The sequence below is a fragment of the Ranitomeya variabilis genome, chromosome 7 (assembly GCF_051348905.1).
Source record: "Ranitomeya variabilis isolate aRanVar5 chromosome 7, aRanVar5.hap1, whole genome shotgun sequence".
NCBI classification, from domain to species: domain Eukaryota; kingdom Metazoa; phylum Chordata; class Amphibia; order Anura; family Dendrobatidae; genus Ranitomeya; species Ranitomeya variabilis.
This window is the reverse complement of record NC_135238.1, coordinates 153,205,287-153,219,683: the sequence shown is the minus strand read 5'-3', so window position 1 is coordinate 153,219,683 and position 14,397 is coordinate 153,205,287. Positions and strand designations below refer to the sequence as shown.

The following is a 14,397-nucleotide window of genomic DNA, read 5'->3' as shown; positions in this document are numbered from 1 at the left end:
TCAGAGCCGCCCCAAAGAGTTGACGGATTATCATATGAACCTTCTGAGGCTCTGTCAGGGGATAGAACTCGAGCAGGCTGCAGATCCCTTCTTTAAAGTCAGTGAATGTATGCGACTCCCCGGAGTATCGTGGGAGCCAGGCCGCTCCGGGCAGGTACGGCATAGAGAAGGGCATTATGGCCTTTGTGGTAGCGGCAGCGTCCGACTGGCTGAGGGGGGCAGCGGGTTCTGCGGCAACCAGTGGTGGTATTAGGGCCGCGGCTTCGTCCGCTGCGGGGACCGGAGCTGCCCCTGCGTCCACGGCTGCGACCGCCGCCTCCGCTCCTCCCGACTCGGACATGGCTGTCCCTTCCTCCCACTAATCTGCTGGAGGTTGGAGTTCCTCTTCTGGGGCTGGCACTTTACCGCGCTTTCTCATTCCGCGCTTCTTTTTGACCGGTTCCGCCCATGAAGCTAAGGCTCCTCCCTCCGTGCGCAGCGATGGCGAATTGTGGCGGGAACTCTTGGCGGCAATAACAATGCACAGTCTTTGCAATAAGTCACAGTCCAAGCACAATAAATCACAGTTCCAAGGCACACATGACCTGATTCTTCAAGCTTAAGTAGATCCTGTTCGTGACGCCAAGTTGTAGCGCCCCCACTGCCGCAGGGCCGAGGGGTACCCGGTACCGGGCCTCTGAGTCTCTTCTCTGGGGTTGTCACGGTGGCTAGACCCGGTCCGTGACCCTGCTGAGGGGCGCCCAATGAAAGGTGTGAGTGGTGATGATGTTATGGTGCGGTGCAGGTCGCAGTAAATAACGAGGACACCAGGTTGCAGTCTCTTTACCTCTTTACTGAAGGCTTCGAGATAGTCAATCCAGAGCACTGTTAACAGGACTGTCTGAGACCGGCTGGTCCAAAGGCACATTAGGAGTTCCCTTGACAGGTGAGAATCAGCGTCTACCTGCTAGCGCCTACGTGTTGTAGTTCTTCCCTGCTGAGCACCCCGGGATAGTCCTCACAACTGATTCTGTCTGCCTCTGATGTTCGTTCTCTCTCCGTCCCCCAGATAATATGGCTAGGACGCACCCGTATGACGGGGTAGGCCTGGAGTTCTTCCGGGACCCTAGAGTCGCCCCTCTCCCGCAGCTGCCTCCGTTTGTCTGCTTAGGTGTTTAAGTGAGACAGCCAACCTATAATTGACTGTCCTGCCGTGGTTTGAAGTAATGCTTAAAGTCTCTTACTTTCTCGGCGTTCCGGTCACCGACTGTTTGCGCCTCAGAAGGATGTTGCCTCGATCTTACAGCACAACTCCTTCTGGTCCTATTGCCTCTTTGCTGTATTCCCGTTGCTCACTTGTTGCGTTGTTCCCTTAGGAGTCTGCCAGGATCCCATCCCTGACAGGTCATCTCTCTAGCTCTTCCCAGTTACTTCTCCCTGTCTTCCTGTCCAACCCCCAGTTTTACCAGAGTGTGAGGAGTGGCCTACTAGATAGAACCACTCCCCCTGGTGGCCGGAGTGTGAAGTGTAGTGTGAGTGTTACCTGGTCAGGTGAACTCCTCTGGTGCAATCAGACGCAACATCGCCCCCCTTAGTGGCAGAGCGACGTTACTGCAACGACCAGGACTCTGGGGCGCTGCAGTTTTATTCCAATCTTTTTGTAGTACCCAAAAAGGACGGTACAGTAAGGCTTATTCTAGATCTAAAACTCTTAAACAGGTTTGTCCGCATTCGTCACTTTCGGATGGAATCACTCCGGTCAGTCATCGCCTCACTGGAAAAGGGAGAGTTCTTGGCCTCAATAGATATTCAGGATGCTTACCTACATATTCCCATTGTTCCGCCTCATCGAAGATTTCTCCGGTTTGCCTTAAACAATCTACACTTCCAGTTCACGGCTTTACCCTTCGGGCTGGCCTCCGCTCCCAGGGTGTTCACAAAAGTCATGTCAACTGTGGTGTCCATTCTGCACTCCCGGGGCATAGTTGTCTTACCATACCTAGACGATCTGCTGATCAAGGGACCGACCTTTCAATCTTGCAGGGAAAATGTTGGCATCACTCTGGACACCCTTTCTCTTCTAGGTTGGCTAGTAAATCTAAGGAAGTCATCCCTACAACCATCTCGGAGGATCTCATTTCTAGGCATGATGTTTGACACCTCTCAAGCCCTATCAATCCTTCCCCAAGACAAAGTCCTAGCCCTTTGGCGGGAGGTGAGGAATCTTCAGCAACCGTACTCTCATACGATCCGGTCCTGCATGAGGGTATTAGGAAAGATGGTTGCAACTATAGAGGCAGTTCCATTTGCACAGCTACATCTTCGGCCTCTCCAACAGGCAATCCTAGCAGTGTGGAACAGAAATCCACTCTCCCTCAACCGCAGATTTCGGTTGTCTCTCCAGGTCAGGCAGGCCCTCTCTTGGTGGTTAAACAGCTCATCCCTACTCAGGGGGAAGCCCTTTCCCCCAACCAATTGGCTAGTGGTTACAACAGATGCCAGTCTCCTGGGTTGGGGAGCGGTATTCTTTCACCACACAGCTCAAGGGCGCTGGTCTCCTTGGGAATCAGATCTCCCCATCAATCTCTTAGAGATTCGAGCAGTTCGGCTAGCCTTGCAACATTTCCACCATCTTCTGGCGGGTCGCCCTGTCCGAATTCAATCGGACAACGCCACAGCAGTGGCCTACATAAATCACCAGGGGGGCACCCGCAGCAAGGCAGCCATGCAGGAAGAAAAACAAATACTGCTCTGGGCAGAGAGAAATCACTCAGTGATATCAGCAGTCCACATTCCGGGTGAAGAAAACTGGGCAGCAGATTTCCTAAGCCGTCAGGGTTTAGCGTCCAGGGAATGGTCTCTCCATCCCGAGGTTTTTCGGCAGATATGTCATCTTTGGGGGACTCCGGACGTGGATCTAATGGCGTCCAGGGAGAATGGCAAGGTCCCCAGATTTGTCTCTTGGTACCGAGACCCACAGGCAATCGCCGTGGATGCGCTAGTACTGTCTTGGAACCAATTTCATCTCTCTTATCTCTTCCCTCCTCTGGCACTGCTCCCGAGGGTAATCAAGAAAATCAAATCAGAGAGAGTACCTGCTATTCTGATCTCCCCGGATTGGCAGCGACAGACCTGTTATGCAGACCTAGTACAGCTTCTCGCCGGGGTTCCATGGCGGCTCCCCGATCGGCCGGATCCTCTATCTCAAGGGCCGATCTACCACCAGAGCTCAGGGGTCCTACGTTTGACGGCCTGGCCGTTGAATCTTGGGTTTTAACTCAGGCAGGATTCTCCCAAGAGGTAGCAAATACCATGATCAGTGCACGTAAAACTGTTTCAGACAGAATTTATTATCACACTTGGAAAGTTTTCCTTTCTTGGTGTAGAGAGCGCGGGCTGCCTCCTCTGCGTTTTTCCATCCCAAATATTCTAGCTTTCCTTCAAGCAGGCCTGGATTCTGGGCTTGCTCCAAGTACCCTTAAAAGGCAGATTTCGGCTTTATCAGTCCTTTTTCAGCGCAGGATTGCTACTAACCGTCAGGTCAGGACCTTTTTTTCCCTTGGAAGCTCGGGACCTTAATTTGGTCTTAAAGGCATTGCAGGAAGCTCCTTTTGAGCCTCTTCAAGATATTTCCTTAACGCTTCTTTCTTGGAAAGTCGTATTTTTAGTGGCCATAACTTCCATAAGGTGGGTATCAGAGCTGGCAGCCCTTTCCTGTCGTGCCCCCTTTCTACGCTTTCATCAGGACAAGGTGGTGCTCAGACCAGCACCTTCCTTTTTGCCGAAGGTTGTTTCCTCATTCCACATCAATGAGGATATTGTTCTGCCCTCTTTTTGTCCGGCGCCTACACACTGTGTAAAAAAAGCTCTCCATACGTTGGACCTGGTGAGAGTGCTGAGGAGATACATTTCCCGAACGGCCCCTTTTCGCCAGACAGATTCTCTGTTTGTCCTTCCGGAGGGTCGCAGGAAGGGATGCGCGGCCTCAAAATCTACCCTGGCCAGGTGGATACGGGCTACCATTCAGGAGGCCTATCGCACCAGGGGCGTGATGGTTCCGGCTGGGATCAAGGCTCATTCCACTAGAGCAGTGGGGGCTTCCTGGGCCATTCGGCACCAGGCCTCGGCAGAACAGGTTTGCAAAGCGGCGACCTGGTCTAGTCTGCATACGTTTGTCAAACATTATAATGTCCACTCCCAGATCTCTGCTGATGCAAGTCTGGGTAGAAGGATTCTTCAAGCAGCAGTAGCGCATTTATAGGCAACCGTTATCTGGATGATTATTACTGGTGAGTTAATTTCCAACCCAGGGACTGCTTTAGGACATCCCACAGTCCTGTGTCCCCAATGAGGCGAAGGAGAAATAGGGATTTTTGTGTTACTCACCGTAAAATCCTTTTCTCAGAGACGCTCATTGGGGGACACAGCTCCCTCCCTGGTAGCCTATGGCTGCTTTGGCTATATCTGATTTCATTTAGTCAGTAGGATCTTTTCTAGACATACGTTTTCTGTATTTATGCTGTTATATTAATTTTTGTATTTTGTTCTCCTACTGCTTTTTGCACCAAACTGGATTCTCTGGTAGCCAGTGTCAGGGTGTATACGACGGAGGAGGAGCTAACTTTTTTTCACGTTTACTTAGTGTCAGCCTCTTGGCGGCAGAAGCATACACCCACAGTCCTGTGTCCCCCAATGATTTTTTTAATGGACAGACCAAAAAAGTGCCCAATTTTATGGACAGTCCTGAAATTTATGGACAGTAGGTAACCCTGAGTGTTATTTGTCACTGTAACCCTGCTGTTAAGGAAAGTGAGCCTGCTGAAAACTGCCTGAAAGGACCAAAACCTGATTTGAACAATAGGTCACTTTCAGATGACACATTCCCTGTAAAGGCCTTTCCAACATCAGTACCAAACATGTCCATTAGTTGTGGATGGCATACTGTCATTAGCCATGGAATAGTGTGGCATTGTTTCTGGAAGAAAATTCTCTGTTCCTAGCACTGTACCCAACATATGAAAAATGGAAGGCTGTGAGCTTGCCCAATCTATAACACGTTGCCTAATATTAGTTTAAAAGGAATTTCAAAAGCCAGAAGTAGGCTGAGTCTTTTTTGTGTGATCCATGAATTCTCTTGCTGACACTTCTGATTTTAGATGAATCCATACATTGTATTTTTCAATGTTCTCAATGTATGTTAGAAAAAAGTATATTTTTTCAGGTACTAGATCCCTTAAAGCTACCTCCAATTACTGAAGATGCTTCCAGAATTCCACAAAGAAAGAGAAGACGTCAAGCCACTACCCCACCAAAGGAACTCTTGGTTATACCACTGCTTGTGTGTTTTGAGAATCCGAAAATAAACCAAGAGGATCAGATGAGGATGGATGTAAACCCTAAGAATGAAATCGTTGATTCTACTTATAATGAAGGTACAATACTCGCTGGTATTATTGAGGGTGGAATGTATTATGCCATGTTCACTTCTGCTTCAGAGGCTCTATCACAGATTTTCTTTACATGTACACAGCACTATTTTTGCTGTAAAATGATGGGCATAGTGGCTGAATCTGTAAATCAAATGTTTTTGTTATGTGGCAGTAGTATCTTCTTGGAATATACCGAAACCTCAACAAAGGTGTGAACAGAGCATAGAGGTGGGTTACGCTATATGATTGGTGGCATTAAACAACTACTGATCGGTACATATTTGCCAATCGGTAGTCAAATGTTAAGGCCCCGTCTCACATAGCGAGATCGCTGCTGAGTCACAAGTTTTGTGACGCAACAGCGACCTCAGTAGCGATCTCGCTATGTGTGACACGTACCAGCGACCAGGCCCCTGCTGTGAGATCGCTGGTCGTGTCGGAATGGCCTGGACCGTTTTTTGGTCGTTGAGGTCCCGCTGACATCGCTGAATCGGTGTGTGACACGGATTCAGTGATGTCTTCACTGGTAACCAGGGTAAACATCGGGTTACTAAGCGCAGGGCCGCGCTTAGTAACCCAATGTTTACCGTGGTTACCAGCGTAAAAGTAAAAAAAAAAAAAACGTACATACTCACATTCCGGTGTCCTTCAGGTCCCTTGCCGTCTGCTTCCCGCTCTGACAGACTGCCGGCCGGAAAGTAAGAGCAGATTACAGCTTAGCAACCCGATGTTTACCCTGGTTACCCGGGGACCTCGGCATCGTTGGTCGCTGGAGAGCTGTCTGTGTGACAGCTCCCCAGCGAACACACAGCGACAAAACAGCGACGCTGCAGCGATCAGCATCGTTGTCTGTATCGCTGCAGCGTCACTGTGTGTGACGGGGCCTTTAGCCTGTTTAGACAGACAAATTGGTCTGTGCTCATAAGTTGCCATTGTTCTCAGCAGCACATGTCCTGGTTAATAGTTTGCATAAAACACCATCGTTTTGTAGATTGTAAGCTTGCGAGCAGGGACCTCACTCCTAATGTAACTGTTTAAATAGTCTTAACTCCTACCGAATTTATTGTTTGTACATGTCCCTGCTTAATTGTAAAGTGCTGCGGAATATGTTGGCGCTATATAAATAAAAATGATTATTATTATTATCGTTCTCGGCAGCCCGTCATGTGTACACAAGACATGTGCTTCCAACAATGATGATCTTTTAAACAAACAAAAACATAATTTCACAAAAAGACTGAGTATTTAGCGCTGGCTGTTTGGTAGCTTATTTACGCTGCATAACTAGCAGGAAACCCTTGGTTGGCTATACACCTTAGGGTACTGTCACACATTGAAATTTCGATCGCTACGACGGTACGATTCGTGACGTTCTAGCGATATCGTTACGATATCGCTGTGTCTGACACGCTACTGCGATCAGACACCCTGCTGAGAATCGTACGTCGTAGCAGATCGTTTGGAACTTTCTTTCGTCGCTTGATCACCCGCTGTCATCGCTGGATCGTTGTGTGTGACAGCGATCCAGCGATGTGTTCGCTGGTAACCAGGGTAAACATCGGGTAACTAAGCGCAGGGCCGCGCTTAGTAACCCGATGTTTACTGTGGTTACCAGCGTAAACGTAAAAAAAACAAACAGTACATACTCACATGCCGGTGTCTGTCCCTCGGCGAAAGCTTCTCTGCACTGTGTAAGCACCAGAGCCGGAAAGCGAGCACAGCGGTGACGTCACCGCTGTGCTTTCCGGCCGCTGTGCTTACACAGTGCAGAGAAGCACAGCGCCGAGGGACAGACACCGGCATGTGAGTATGTACTGTTTTTTTTTTTTACGTTTACGCTGGTAACCAGGGTAAACATCGGGTTACTAAGCGCGGCCCTGCGCTTAGCAACCCGATGTTTACCCTGGTTACCCGGGGACTTCGGCATCGCTCCAGCGCCGTGATTGCAACGTGTGACAGCAGTCTACGACGCTGGAGCGATAATAGTACGACGCTGCGACGTCACAAATCGTGCCGTCGTAGCGATCGAAATTTCAATGTGTGACAGTACCCTTAGACAACTGTTGACCTTGCTGACAATCATCTCGAGATTGCTAGGTTCACTCCATATTCATTTCATGTGTATGGCCAGTTTTGGCTACTATTGAGCTATCTGTAATAGTGATTCAAGCATTGCTTTTCACCACACAGTGCCACTTGCTAGTGCCATTATATTTATCCTTACATAAATAGTAAATGTCTTGCTTTGCTAAAAAATGTCCTTATGTAACCAGACAATACCAAGAAAGAGATTTGTATCTTTCATAGCTCATCTATGACCTTTATCTCTGGAAGAAGCTTCTTGTTGGGTTTTCGTTTTGCTGTTGCACTACCTGATCCTTTACAAGTTTATTTTGTATTCTCTTATACCACTTCGTAAATCTACGGCCTCTATAATGACCCACATTCGTAATCTATCCCTGTCAGTTGTTATCTTTCCTGATCCTCCTGCTTTTGGTTAAAACACTGTAAAAAAAAAAAAAGTCTGTCAAAACTCTGTGATTTTTTTTTAAACTTTCTCAAAAAACATGTTAAATGCATCAGGCTTCGTCTGCAATTTGACAGTCTTCTGAATTATTACTGCTGCAGTTGGTGTTATATAACATTTTCACTAAACAGAACAATAGCAAACAGTCATGATACTTATGGACCATTGGAACTGGCTATTCATTTTAATTAACCCCTTTCTGCCAGCTGACGGAATAGTACAGCAGATCCCCCGCTTTGAGGTGGGCTCCGGCGGTGAGCCCACCTCAAAGCCGCGACATGTCAGCTGTTTTGTACAGCTGACATGTGCGCGCAATGATCGCGAGCGGAATCGCGATCCGCCCGCGCCCATTAACTAGTTAAATGCCGCCGTCAAGCGCTGACAGCGGCATTTAACTAGCGCTCCCGTCACATGATCGGGGGTCAGCGGTGCATTGCCATAACAACCAGAGGTCTCCTTGAGACCTCTATGGTTGTTGATGGCCGATTGCTTTGAGCGCCACCCTGTGGTCGGCGCTCAAAGTACACCACCATTTCTACTACATAGAGGTGATCTGTACTTCACCTCTATGTAGCAGAGGCGATCATGTAGTGCATGCTTCTAGCCTCCTATGGAGGCTATTGGAGCATGCCAAAATTTAAAAAAAAAAGTGTTTAAAAATGTAAAAAAATATAAAAGTTCAAATCACCCCCCTTTCGCCCCAATCAAAATAAAACAATAAAAAATAAATCAAACCTACACATATTTGGTATTGCCGCGTTCAGAATCGCCCGATCTATCAATAAAATCAAAGGATTAACCTGATCGCGAGAAAAAAAATCAAAACGCCAGAATTACGTTTTTTTGGTCGCCGCGACATTGCATTAAAATGTAATAACGGGCGATCAAAAAAACGTATCTGCACCAAAATGGTATCAATAAAAATGCCAGCTTGGCACGCAAAAAATAAGCCCTCACTCGACCCCAGATCACGAAAATTGGAGACGCTACCAGTATCGGAAGTGTGAGATTGCACTTTTTTTGCAATTTTATCACACTTGGAATTTTTTTCCCGTTCTCTGTTACCCGGCATGGTAAAACCAATGGTATCGTTCAAAAGTACAACTTGTGCCGCAAAAAATAAGCCCTCACATGGCCATATTGACAGAAAAATAAAAAAGTTATGGCTCTGGGAAGGAGTGGAGCAAAAACCGAAAACGAAAAAACGGAAAAAGCTCCGGGGGTGAAGGGGTTAAAAAAGGAACAGTTAGGATAATATTGCAGCGCCCCAGAGTCCTGGTCGTTGCAGTACTGTGGCTCCGCCGCTAAGGGGGGCTATGGTACATCTGATGGCACTGAAGGAGTTCATCTGACCAGGTATCACATACACCAATACATTTCACAGTCTGGCCTCCAGGGGGAGCTAAGAGTACTATTCATTAGGCCACTCCTCACAGTCTGGTAAAACTGGGGGTTAGGCAGGAAGTTGGAGAGAACGCTGACTGGGTTGGAACCAGGCAACACCTTGTGGCAGAGGGTGTTGTAGGGGAAGATTCGGTAGGGTCCCTGTCAGGGGTGGGATCCTGACAGAGGCCTGGCAATCAGAGAGAAAGTTACGGGACCGTGCCTGCACTTGATAGCGGCGGTGCCCAAAGAAAGGACAAGAAGCGAGATTTATTGTGCTGAGTGAGAAACGAGATCAACGCAACAGGGAGAAATACCAGTAGGAGTCGTGCTGTTAGACCGAGGCAACATCCTACTGAGGCGTAAATAACCGGTGGCCGGAACGCCGAGGAAGTACAGAGCTCTAGGCATTACTTCAAACCAACGGCAGGACAGAGAGCTATAGGCTGGCTGTCTCACCTACATCACCTACGCAGACATAGGGGGCAACCTTTGGAGAGGGGCGACTCTAGGGTCCCGGAAGAGCTCCGAGCCTTCCCGTCATACGAGTGCGTCCTACCATAAGATCTGGGGGACGAGATTCAGAAGAACGTCAGAATCGAGTTGTTGTGAGGGAACACGAGGAACAGACACAACAGTTGTGGGGACTATCCCGTAAGCACAGCAGGGGAGGACCACAACACACAAGCGCTAGAAGGAAGGCACAGATTTCCACCTGCAACGGGAGCGCTGGAGGTGCCATCGGACCGGCCGGACTTGCGCAGCCCGGTTAACCGTATTCCGGACTGAGGACCCAGAAGCCTTCAGTAAAGAGGTAAAGAGACTGCAACCTTGTGTCCTCGTTATTAACTGCGACCGGCACTACACCACACCACTACCACCGTCCACACCTATTATTTGGGCGCCCCTCAGCAGGGTCACGGACCGTGTCTAGCCACCGTGACAACCCCAGAACAGAGACTCAGAGGCCCGGTACCGGGTACCCCTCGGCCCTGCGGCAGTGGGGGCGCTGCAAACTTGGCGTCACGAACAGGATCTACTTAAGCCTGAGGAATCGGGTCATGTGTGCCTTGGAACTGTGATTTATTATACTTGGACTGTGACTTATTGCAAAGACTGTGCTGTGCCACTTGCCGCCAAAATCCGCCGCCATTACAGCGCTGAGGAGAGCGCAGGAGAAGAAGAGGGGCATGGAGTGGGCGTAGACAAGCTGGAGAGCGCGAAGGACAATGGCCGCCCAGTCTAAATATTTCTGCACCGTGAGGACGTGTCCGTCAGCAGCAGAGATCCGCCTCCTGATTCTCAATGGTGGGCGGAAACAGAGAAAGCGAAACCGCCCATGAAGGAGAGAGCGGGAAAAGGATCAGGAAGCGACCCACGTGGAGGACGCCATGGCCAGCAGCTCGGAACCCGAATGTGGGGTGGAAGCAGAAGTCTCCCCCAACTACCCGGACGAGTACCGCAGCCACTTCTCCATGGACAGCGCTGATCTTTTGCAGGCTGAGATGGGAGACCTGATTCACCAGCTCCTTCAGCTGAACGCGGGGGCCCAGGCTCCGCACCAGGAAGCGCCGGAAGGAAGTCCTCTGACATCGGATCCTGTACCGCTACCGGAGTTGTTGCTGAGGCCCTCGCCGACACCGTTAGCGGAACCCGCCGCGGAGGAGGAACCTGCATCGGCTGGTGAGTCCGTCGACCCTGTCCCGCCGGCGGAGGACTTGTTAATAGGCCCCGTTGCGGCACCCCCTCTCCCTGGGACCCATAGACTCCAACGCCTGTTACCATGGGAGGAGGCAATGGGCATGGAACACCGCCTGAAGGCCCCGATCGCGCCAACCACCCTGTGGTGTGAGACCCGTGCGGAGCGCACGGTATGCCGCTGGGTGAACCCAGGATCCGACCTCATGGGGTTCCCCGGGGTGAAGACACGGGAAGGGGAGATGGTGCAGGCCCTGAGCTGGGAGGAATACCAGGCCCAGCTGGAACAGCAGTGGTATGAGAAGGAAAAGGCGTACCAGGCCGGGCTGGAGGCCTACCATCAGAAAGACCTGGCGGTCAAGGACCGGGCCCGCAAGGACCCCACCCCCCACCAGGCCCCGTGCAGGCAGGGCATCATCACCACCTTCAAGCTCCGCGGAGGCTGGGGCTTCATTAAAGAGCCGGGCCTGTATGCGGAGGTGTTTGTAAACCGAAGGGATGTTGAGTCGCATCTCAGAGAGGGCCACCCAGACCGGGATCTCTACCCGGGGGATGAAGTCTCGTACACCAGGCACTTTGGGGAAAAGGGGTGGTTTGCCCTGAATGTCCGCAAGAGGCAGGGCCCTGTGATACCCCCGGTTAAGGTGCCAGTGAAGCTAACCCCTGTAGCAAAGGTGCCCCCTTATGGTCAGCCCATGGTCATTACCAGGACCACCGAGGTCACCCCCACGTGCACTATGGTCAAGACCACGACATGCAGCATTGTCACCTCCACCACCCTCGTGGCCAAGGAGGCACCTCTTCCAGTGGGTGGTGCCCATGCTGCTCCAGAACTGAAGACAGTGGGTACGCAGACCCCCAGATGGGACAACACGTCTCCTTATGTAGTACCAGGCGGTGCGCAATACCCTAGGGGGTTGCCTCCGCCGGTGCTGCCTCCTGAGTGGTTCAAGTAACTGTACTGATACTCTGCAACTGTAAATAAGTTAATTGTTTTCACCGTTTTGCTGCTAAAACCCGTCTAGGGTTACTCTTAAAGGGATCCCTTTGTTGACCCGGGATCCCTATTGTTTTTGTTTGTTTTCTACGTTTGCCCAAGTTATCAAGAACTGCTGAATCATGAACAATGCATGATACAAACTCCTTGTATATAGTTTGCACCTTCTTAAAGGTGCTCTCTACTGGTTTTACATAAAAGAAGGACTCTTTGCGAAGATACGGTTCTTGGAACTTGCACTGGAGTCCTTGCTGCATATGGACTTGCGGCTTGAGAAGTCGCACTACCTTATAGAGACTTGGTCCCCTCTTAAAGGGGATGTTCACATCTTGCACTTATGTACAGTGTTGCCTTAAGATGGTTAGATGGCAATAATGTCTTGAAAGAAAAAGTAATGATGCTAATATGAAGAAGTTATATGTAGCCAACTAGTTGATTGTAAGAAATGTTTGATAATGTGTTAGAGAATGAAGACAGAAAGTGAACCCGTACGGGGTTAGTTAGTGAGTCCTCCTAGGAGCCATACAGAGATGGCTCAGTGATCTTAAACTGAAAGAAAAATGATATGTTCTATACTGTGTATAGTAGTGGAAGGACAGTAGGCCCGGGCGGAAAGGGGCGGTCCTGTAACAGAAAGGAGAGGCAGTAGGTCTGGAGCGGTTAGGACAGGCGGTCCTGCAGACTTAAAGTAGGAGAATGTAAAAATGTTCAGTAACCTTATAATGTGATTATAAGAAGGTCTTTAGTGGATTCAGCAGGTACGTCCTTAAAGGCAAAGTTGGATTAGTGTTCAAAATTTTGCACTTAGTAGAATACCCGGTTGGGTAAGAAAAGTTATTTATAGTAAAGTTATTTAAAAGTATTTAACCATGTTTGTAACGTTCATGTGTCCTCACCTCCCATAAAGGGAAGCTCTGTTAAAAAGTTGATTTGTACTTGCATTTTAAAAATTGTATGTCTTTTTGCTGACATGTATTGTTGTTTTCTTCCCAGTCCAGGAGTACTGGATTTAACCGGGGGGGAGTGCAGCGCCCCAGAGTCCTGGTCGTTGCAGTACTGTGGCTCCGCCGCTAAGGGGGGCTATGGTACGTCTGATGGCACTGAAGGAGTTCATCTGACCAGGTATCACATACACCAATACATTTCACAGTCTGGCCCCCAGGGGGAGCTAAGGGTACTATTCATTAGGCCACTCCTCACAGACTGGTAAAACTGGGGGTTAGGCAGGAAGTTGGAGAGAACGCTGACTGGGTTGGAACCAGGCAACACCTTGTGGCAGAGGGTGTTGTAGGGGAAGATTCGGTAGGGTCCCTGTCAGGGGTGGGATCCTGACAGAGGCCTGGCAATCAGAGAGAAAGTTACGGGACCGCGCCTGCACTTGATAGCGGCGGTGCCCTAAGAAAGGACAAGAAGCGAGATTTATTGTGCTGAGTGAGAAACGAGATCAACGCAACAGGGAGAAATACCAGTAGGAGTCGCGCTGTTAGACCGAGGCAACATCCTACTGAGGCGTAAATAACCGGTGGCCGGAACGCCGAGGAAGTACAGAGCTCTAGGCATTACTTCAAACCAACGGCAGAACAGAGAGCTATAGGCTGGCTGTCTCACCTACATCACCTACGCAGACATAGGGGGCAACCTTTGGAGAGGGGCGACTCTAGGGTCCCGGAAGAGCTCCGAGCCTTCCCGTCATACGGGTGCGTCCTACCATAAGATCTGGGGGACGAGATTCAGAAGAACATCAGAATCGAGTTGTTGTGAGGGAACATGAGGAACAGGCACAACAGTTGTGGGGACTATCCCGTAAGCACAGCAGGGGAGGACCACAACACACAAGCGCTAGAAGGAAGGCACAGATTTCCACCTGCAACGGGAGCTCTGAAGGTGCCATCGGACCGGCCGGACTTGCGCAGCCCGGTTAACCGTATTCCGGACTGAGGACCCAGAAGCCTTCAGTAAAGAGGTAAAGAGACTGCAACCTTGTGTCCTCGTTATTAACTGCGACCGGCACTACACCGCACCACTACCACCATCCACACCTATTATTTGGGTGCCCCTCAGCAGGGTCATGGACCGGGTCTAGCCACCGTGACAACCCCAGAACAGAGACTCAGAGGCCCGGTACCGGGTACCCCTCGGCCCTGCGGCAGTAGGGGCACTGCAATATCAAATATCAACATTTTGCTGGGGTGAAAAACTACTTGGAATGCAATGTATGCAGTCAAAAGTATGGTCAAATTATGTTTGTTTATGCAAAAAAAAACATGCAGACAATCATGTGCATATTTTAATCACCGTCTCAACTGTATTGTCTGGGGATGTATATGGAGCGCTCACTAGAACCGTGGGGTACTTGGTATCGGGCCAGTTCTTAAAGGGGAAGT

General features: G+C 49.8%; 1 protein-coding gene across 5 annotated transcripts in view; it reads left to right on the top strand.

Annotated features, from left to right (window-relative positions):
* The window catches only part of KIAA2012 (KIAA2012 ortholog), a 485,035-nt gene that overhangs the window by 93,824 nt on the left and 376,814 nt on the right, over nt 1-14,397 (top strand). For all 5 annotated transcript variants that reach the window (XM_077272089.1, XM_077272092.1, XM_077272094.1 and 2 more), the window contains exon 8: nt 5,201-5,411. In XM_077272089.1, coding sequence (XP_077128204.1) covers nt 5,201-5,411 — 211 coding nt within the window. The remainder of the gene's footprint in view (nt 1-5,200; nt 5,412-14,397) is intronic.